The sequence below is a fragment of the Hippocampus comes genome, unplaced genomic scaffold (assembly GCF_001891065.2).
Source record: "Hippocampus comes isolate QL1 unplaced genomic scaffold, H_comes_QL1_v1.1 scaffold21, whole genome shotgun sequence".
Classification (NCBI taxonomy): Eukaryota; Metazoa; Chordata; class Actinopteri; order Syngnathiformes; family Syngnathidae; genus Hippocampus; species Hippocampus comes.
Window position 1 is genome coordinate 1,351,899 of NW_017805745.1, and position 8,735 is coordinate 1,360,633.

At 47.2% G+C, this 8,735-nt stretch overlaps 1 protein-coding gene across 1 annotated transcript in view; it reads left to right on the forward strand.

Annotated features, from left to right (window-relative positions):
• LOC109524510 (MTSS1-like protein) overlaps window positions 1-8,434 on the forward strand; it is a 33,917-nt gene extending 25,483 nt beyond the window's left edge. Inside the window, exons 11-15 of the mRNA XM_019884443.1 lie at window positions 101-212; window positions 659-817; window positions 1,495-1,707; window positions 2,298-2,463; window positions 3,347-8,434. Of these exons, the coding sequence (XP_019740002.1) occupies window positions 101-212; window positions 659-817; window positions 1,495-1,707; window positions 2,298-2,463; window positions 3,347-4,131 (1,435 nt within the window). The 3' untranslated portion in view covers window positions 4,132-8,434. The remainder of the gene's footprint in view (window positions 1-100; window positions 213-658; window positions 818-1,494; window positions 1,708-2,297; window positions 2,464-3,346) is intronic.
• Window positions 8,435-8,735: the final 301 nt, after the last annotated feature.

Below are 8,735 nucleotides of genomic sequence, written 5' to 3' on the forward strand. Positions count from 1 at the left end.
CGTATGGTCACTTCGACGTGCATTTTTGCTGTTGGCGGCTGGGGTCATTCGCTCTCCCTTCACAACCAATTGCGCAGGCTTGACCGTCTACATTCCTATTTTTAACTTTTGTTGTCTGCGTGTGTTTTGTGCGGCAGAAGTCGTCCAGCTCGGCATCATCGGAGGCCTCCGAAACGTGCCAGTCGGTCAGCGAATGCAACTCGCCAACCACTGTAAGTCCAAGTCAGCACTGCTAAGTGCCGTACTCCATAACGCGCACTGCCACACGAACCGCGCACGAAAAGATGCTCTCAGACCGTTTTTATATCATGTGCTTGTGATTGTTAAGTGCTCGCTCAGCACTGCTAAGTGCCGTACTCCATAACGCACACTGCCACACGAAAAGATGCCCTCAGACCGTTTTTATATCATGTGCTTGTGATTGTTCCGTCACCTAAAATAAATTGTCGACGTGTTCCAATGAAGGAAAAGGCGCGGGGCCGCTTTAGCTCATCTCCTGCCAACACAAAGTAGACGCTACTTTGTCTCATTGTGATGCATGAGCGGCAGTAAGCCGTCGTTTGCTTGCCCCTCCCGGCGCCATTTCTCCCCCCCCCCCCCGCTGTCCTGCTCTTCCTCCTTTGCCGATGATCATGTGACCTTGTCTCTCGTCCCGCAGTTTGGCTCGTGCTTCGCTACCTTCCGCCCCGCTCTCTCTCACTCAGGCTCGCCTAGGCCTCACTCTGTCACACTTCCTGTCACCGCGCCCCCACCCCTTAGCCGGCCCTCCGGCTCCTGCTCCTCTTCTCCCACATCCGGCAAGGTTCCCGCCTGGAAGGTTTGTCCGCCATTGGCGTCCCCGTTGCCTGCTCATCCCCGCCTTGGTTTCTTCACCCGCATTGGCTTGAAGTGTCATGATTGCTTTCTTTCTTTTGTTTTTTTTTTTTTTTTACTCTTTCATTTCTCCATTTATTTATTAATTTTTTTGCTTCCAAAGGGTGCATTCACACATTCAGTATGTTTAGCTATCCCCGATCAGAATCACTTGAGACCTGGAATTAGGCGGGCCAAAATGTCCAACTTCATGTTCAATTTCAGAATCTTTCATTAGCATCCTGTTCGGATAGACGCGTCTTTCTTCAAACCAAAATGGCCGACTTCTTATTCAATGTCATAGATGGGCCCTTGGGACGTTTTGATGCATCTCGTGACAGTGGACACTCCCGCCCACTTGTTTGTTACTCGCTCCAACCGCAAACATGCTAAACCTTCAATTCCTCCACACCGCAGCTAGATTGCTGTGTTGTGTGAAAGCACCCTCGGCGTCTGCCCCCCCGCCCGGACTTTGTAAAGCTAAGCAGGATGTGAGCGAGCCTACCTGTTGAGCCAACCATGCGACCGGTCCCCCTTACCGGCATGCGCCCCCGAGAGCGTCAAACTGCTGCGTAGCGGACAAGATTGACCGTTCGAGTCGCCTTGCAACTTCCTGGAATAACCACACTCCAAATTCTTCAGGACTGGTCCAAAGCAGGTTCCTACGAGCAGCCCGTGGCCGCCGCCATGGCCTCTGCCATGGCCTCTGCCGGCACCGCCGCAGTCGCTCAGAGGAGGAAGGAGCCGCCGCTCGATAGGCTGCGGGAAAGCGAGGGTTCGCCCGGTGCGCAAGGCTACGCCGGCCCATCCCACCCCGATGAGGCCCAAAGGCCCAGAATGTCGTCCGCCGCCAAGGTGAACGAAACTCGTCGGCTTTCTGCCGCATTCTGTCCGAATGTTGCTCCTCAACTCACGTCAAAGTAGTTCCTTGACACCGAGATGCCAGTAATGGTGCCAAACAATTACTTTTATTGCTTTGGTAAGTTTTTCGGTGAATGATGGAGGCTATGTTCACCCCCCGCCCCCCCAAAAAAAATCACCAAAAATGTGCAAATCTGCAAATCTAAATATATTTCTTGACATTCTGTTGCTCCTCAACTCACGTCAAAGTAGTTCCTTGACACCGAGATGCCACTAATGGTGCCAAACAATTACTTTTATTGCTTTGGTAAGTTTTTTCGGTGAATGATGGAGGCTATGTTCACCCCCCGCCCCCCAAAAAAAAATCACCAAAAATGTGCAAATCTGCAAATCTAAATATATTTCTTGACATTCTCTTTTAGGATGATTTTTTTAAGCAATACGACACTGCTTTTTTAAATTCAAAAGATGTAAAGAAAACAGATGTTGCTGCATTTTGAGAGGGTGGAATGGATTCATGGTATTCGAATTGATAAATTGAACGTTGCTTCCTTTTTCTTTTTTTTAAACAAAATATTTCCCAGTACGGAGACGAGGTGTCGCCGGCTGCCAGCGACCTGGCCATGGTTCTGACTCGAGGTCTGAGCAGCGAGCAGCAGAAGAGCAGCAGGGACTCTCTGCAGTACTCCAGCGGATACAGCACCGAGACCACCACACCTTCTTGCTCAGAGGACACCATCCCATCTCAGGGTGGGCCTCATGTTCAAAATGGCCTGGTTTCACAACTTAGACTGAGTTGAGCTGCAAATTTTAAGCTCGAAGAAACTCCCGGCACACCACTGAACAAAAAATGAAGTATGGCCATACGTTTTTCAACGTGTGCCCTGTGATTTACTGGCAAAAACCCCAACGTATCATCAGAGATCAGCCCCCTCTGTGACTCCTTCCATCCATTTTCTAATCCGCTTATCCTCAGGAGGGTCTCGGGTTTGCCGGAGCCTCTCCTGCCCGTCTTCGGGGAGTAGGCGGGGGACACCCTGAACTGGTTGCCTGCCAATCGCAGGGCACACATAGGCAAACACCCATCCGCCCTCACGATCACACCGAGGGAAAATTTGAAGTGCCCAGTCAACCTGCCATGCATGTTTTTGGAACGTGAAAGGAAACCGGAGTACCCTGAAAAAACCCACTTAAGCACGGGATCGAACCCTGCACCTTTGCACCATGAGGCAGACGTGCTAACCGGTCGACTGCCGTGCTGCATCCCCTATGATTCTAGTCAACTAAATAAATAAATGAATAAACCTACAGTAGATTCTCACCACAGTTGCGTCGAATTAAATACAAATATGTTAATACCTCGAATGTACAGAAGTTAAAATTGAACTACGGTATATTACTTAAAAATTTTAAAATAAAATGCAAAGATACACCCGAAATTGTGTGGGCTAAAAAACAAGACACTCATAAAACCTTACAAAGGTTGCAGAGGTTCAAACAAAATGATTGTAAACAGCTGAAAAGGTGCACCAGGGAAAATATTTCCCTTAAACGCTTTGTAGATGAAAACATGCGATGGGCATCGGATGAAAACGATGCCCGGATAATCTTTTCTTTGTGTCGCACGTGTCAGGGTCCGATTACGACTGCTACTCGGTGAACGGCGACGCCGAAGGGCCGGACGGCCAGACGGACTTTGACAAGTCGTCCACCATCCCTCGCCACTCCAACATCGCCCAGAATTACCGCCGCATGATCCAGACCAAGCGGCCCGCCAGCACGGCCGGTTTGCCCAGCGGGGTCCTGGGACCCGGAGGTCACGTCCTCCCCGCCGGAGCCGGGACGGGCGGCGGATCCGGGACCCCGGGCACCGCCACCATCCGTAGAACGCCATCCACCAAACCGGGCGTGAGACGCACCCTCTCCAGCGCCGGCCCCATTCCCATCCGACCCCCCATCGTGCCTGTCAAGACGCCCACCATTCCCGGAGACTCCCAATCACCCGGGGCCGCGGGGGTTCCGGTCCGCGTGGGCAGCGAGGAGTGCGTCTACATGGCGGATGACGCCCAGGGCGCGCTCGATTATGTGAAGGCGTCGCCCAAACGCCTTAGCCTCCCCAACACGGCCTGGGGCTCGGGGGCGGCACTTGAGGTCTACGCCCAGCAACACGGAGCCGCGGGGCTCGGTGGCGGCTCCGGGACCGAAGAGGAAAAGATGCTGGCGGGCGCCCACGCCCTCGGGGAGGGACAGTTCCCTTTCCCGACGCTCCCGGATGACCCAGCGCCGCCCGCCGCGGGGCTCGGCGACACCCTCGAGGAGGCGGAAGGATCGGCCGGCGACATGCTGACCACCATCAGGAGGGGCGTCCGACTCCGCAAGACCGTCTCCAATGACCGCTCGGCACCGCGCATCTTGTGATCCGCAGGCAGGCTGAGGGAGGATCCTGTCCGACCCGTCGGGAAACGTCACCACGTAAAACAAGATGTCCCAAAACATACGCAAACGTAAAACGATAGACCGTTAGAATTGACGCTATGAAATATTAACGCGGTAGCGCTGCAACCGGTGTTTGTTGGTGGACGCATGTTTCTCCTCTCGACGCTTACGGAAATCCCTTTGAGCATTTATTTCCTCTCCTTGATATTCAGCTTTCGGTCCACGGACTAGTATGCTCTTTCTCTTCACTCATAGAAAGACATTTTGATTGTACTCGTGGAATAACATTTTCTTCCACTATTTGCCTACTAGGACGCTGTTAAACCTTACTTGTAAACTACCTGTGCTGCACAAGTAACACTACAAAGCCCAACTAGGAGGTGACTGCCACACATGGTTTTAGCTTTTTTTTTTTTTTAATTACCAGAAGCGCGTCAATGTGCTAGCATGCCTTGAGGACAACTTCACCATACGAGTAGGTACATCCACTATTGAGAGGAAACTGTGGATCATATTAGTAGCACGCAGATTTCGCCAAGTGCATTTTTACCTCACCATCCGTATGTAGTTGTCATAAAAGGGAAGATGACCATCATTTTAGTACACCGAGATACTAGTAGAGCTGATTAGTGTTACTTGTGCAGCACAGTAGTTTGCTTGCCAGGTTAGATGACAAACTAGTAGGCCAATAATCACATTAGTAGTCGAAAAAAACAAGACTCAGTGACTCGGATAGTGCGCTGAATTGTCTTCCCAGTGAGGACAACGAGTGTACTCATACATGGACTTGTTTCAGCATTTATTCCACGGACTTGATAATGTGTCTACTAATGTTCGAGACAAGCCTTCGAGTTGGGCATTGTAGGTCTACTAGTGCAGCACAGTAGTTCACTCCTCAAGTTGAATTGCACACAACTGTGCCAGAAGTCGCACTTGTCGTGGAAAAAAGGTCGCCCGTCAGCCACATTTGTTCTCGCCGATGCCAAATCGTCTTACTCGTGAGGACAAAGAGCACACGAGTCCATAGACCTTCAACTCTAAATCCAAAACAAATGCTCAAATGGTTTCCCGCGCGGAAATGAACGATGGGGTTGCGAGGGTGGTCCCTCGGGGTCTGCTTGTCAGAGAACTTGCTTTGACTCAAGTGAATCTCGGCGACCAGTGCGGGGAGCTAACGTCGCTCGCCGTCCTTCTGGGTGGTCGGCCGGTTCGTTGGCAGTGAACTGTACTGGTGTCGCTTTCTGGGTGTGCCTGCGCGTGTGCGTGCGTGCGTGCGCCACTGCAGGACAGCGAGGAGCCAATGAAGCGTCTTCTCTCGGGTGTCTCCTGTTATTTCTTTCTCGTTTCTACCGTGACGTCGTTGTTGTGCACCGCCTCGAGAGGGCAAGTGGTGAAAAGCCAGCAATCGTTACTGATGCATTCATGCACATATATATATATATATGTGTGTGTGTGTGTGTGTGTGTAAACATATACATATGTATTTTCCAGAACCAGAGAGAAGCGTTGGAAACACAGCAATAAGTGTGTTTTATTTTTTGCTCGCCAAGGGGGAGGACGTCGGGAAAGTACGGCGGTGAACTCGCGGCGTACGTGCATGCGTGCGTTAGGAATTAATGAGCGTCTTGCAGACGAAAAAGAAAAAAGTGAGAGGAAGTGACAAGGATGAGATTTAAAAACATCGACAGGATGTGGTTGAGCTCAGCTAAAGGTTGGATTCATGTGCAAACACGACAGCGTTCTCCACAGCGCATCATTTGTTGTTAGGCGTGGCCTAAAAAAAAATGGCGCGGAGGTTAACGTATGACTGCAAGTCCAGCAAGGTTTGTGTGGATGATAAATAAGAATCGCGTAAATCTCCCAAAAGTTACATTGGTGATCAAACAAAAGTGAAAGTTCCTTCCAAAATGCACATGCTACCATCGAGCCCTTATTTGTCACCGGTTCAAATAACACGACATAAATCCCTCAAAAAAAATTCACGGATAAAATCAACACAACTCTAAATCCTCCAAGGTGTTGGAGGCCAATAAGGAAACCATAGAAAAAAAATATATGTTGAATATGACAAAATGACCACATATCAAGTCAAGTCAAGTCAACTTTATTGTCTAATATGCTCTTTGTGCAACATACAGCACTGGTGAAATTTCTTTCCCCTCAACCACAGAGCAAACATGCAGTGAAAGACACTGCAATGCAGGGAGAGAGAGCAGCCGCTGCCTCAGAGGGTGCACAGGTAAAATGAGACCATGAAAAAGTTCAAGTAAGACCTTCAGACTAACACAATTAAGATAACTGTGAATTCCATAAAACCATAACACCCACAATTTTTTGTGAGGGGGCTATGCGCACCCCAATCCCCCAAAAAGTTCAAGGAAAGTTCGGAAAACATTGTGCATATCCCCCCCAAAAGTCGCTAACGCGTCACTAAAACTAGATTGAATACCCCACAGGTCAAAAGTAGACGAAGCGGAAGTTCCTCCTAAATTGCACAGGTTAACGAAGGACTACCGTAAATTCCTCAAAAGCTGAGCAGTTTAAAACAAGACTCGTAAATCCACTATTACGTCAATTTAAACACATCTCACGCTAACAATGTTGATTTTTCCTTTTGTTGGGATTTTTTTGTTTGTTTGTTTGTTTGTTAGTTTTTATGGCTTCATTGTGTTTGATCAAACAAAAAAAGCACATTTGCGGTTGTCGACTCCTACACTGTAAAGAAAGAAAGAAAAACAAACCATGTATATGAGCATTTATTCACCCGTGATCGGAAACGAATGTAACTTTTAGAGAGACGCATTTGTCGGCAAAATGCAACAGCTCAGGACAGAAGAATTCGGTGACGTGTTGAAGACGAAATGTGGACATGATTGATGAAAAGGAAGTGTGGATAAGATGTCGACCGGCCGCCGCCGCCGCCGCAGAGTGAAAGAGGAGAGACGAGTGTGTGCTCTTTTCTTTCTTTCGTTCGTTCACGATTTGTGTTTTTAATGTTAAAAAATGAGCTGTGTGTAATATAATGGAGGATGTGCGGGCTCGGAGGCGAGTGAACTCTTCTTCGCGTTTTGAGTGTATTTATTGATTTAACACACACGTCTGATTTAATTTAAAGAGAGGTAGTCCGTGAATCTCCCAACAGGGGGAGCTGTTGCACGCGTGTGCTGTTCGAAGAAGTTCAGCTTTCGGTTTGAAAATGTTCGTTGGAAGAATTTCTGCATCACACTGCCTCTGGGTTGCCATGGAGGGCACCACTACGCAACAACAATTCGCAAGTTAAAATAAGACTTCGGAAAATCCCCCCCCCCACCCCCCCAAAAAAAAATTGTTTGGTGACCCTAAATTTGACAAATGGTTGCAGATTCCTCAACACAGCAAGTACAGTGCAGTTCTGTCCATTGAATATTACCGTAAATCCCACAACGGTTGTGCAGGTTGAAATCAAACCGCCATTCATCCCCACAAAGTGACGTAGTTTCAAACAAAAAGAACATTTTATAGATAGAAATATAATATATAAAATGCAATTCTGTTGAAGAGGCTCCTCTCGCCACCGGTAGGAAATATGAATAATATATTTTTAAACATGCTGACTGTGTTGTAATTCATGTCTACGTATGTTCCAAAAGGAACTTTCATTGAACTCCAGTGTATGTAGAAACAGAAATAAACGGATTATTATTAATATTCTTCTTATTCAAACAGGAACAACACACATGAAGCGCGTGTGCGGGCACACGTGTTTAAAAAAAATCAACAACAACGTTGTAAGGGAAGTTGAAAAAGATCAAAACACTGTAAAGAATAACTCGTAATTATTAATGATATTTGTTTTCGTGTTATTTTCTGTTTTTTTTTTCTTCGCCGTGGAAATATTACAAGTGCTCTTGAGCCTTTCGAGCAGCATTCATTGATTGAAAAAAACAGCTTGGACACAAAATACAGCAAGGCACCCATAAGCACAGAGTCGACAAACAACGAAACAAAGAGTGAAAGAATACACTAAATGTGCATTTTCAAAAGTTTTTTTTTCTGTTTGAAAACAAGAATCTGTGGCTTTCAAAGGAAAAGTCACGTTCAGTCGCCTCCGCTACAGATCTGATTTATAATTTTGCGCCTTCCCTTCTGTTTTTTCCCTTTCCCCTTATTTTTTTCATGACTTTTGCAAAACGGGGTTTTAATTTCCTTGGTTTGTTTTTTCTCTTTGGGTTAACTTTAGTCACTCGCTGATGTAACAAAAAAGCGCACTGTGATGATTCCATGATTAATAAAGGCTGTAATTCAACTGTGTGCATTCATCATCTTCATTTATTATTTCTCCAGAGATAGATAAGAAAAATACAGTTTTTGTTATCAAGAGCGTTTATTTGCAGAAAATGAAAATCTGAAAAAGTCAAAATACCAAAAAGGTCTAAATGGTAGATAATTAGGATATATGATCATGAGGAGTTTTTTTTAAGTAGAATGAAAGGAACAAATAAACGCGTTTTGTGCTCTTTTTTACACTTCTCACGTTCACCAGTAGAGGACGGCCAAGACCTTTAAGTGTCAGTTGTAGCGTGTGTGTGTGTGCGTGTGTGTGTGTG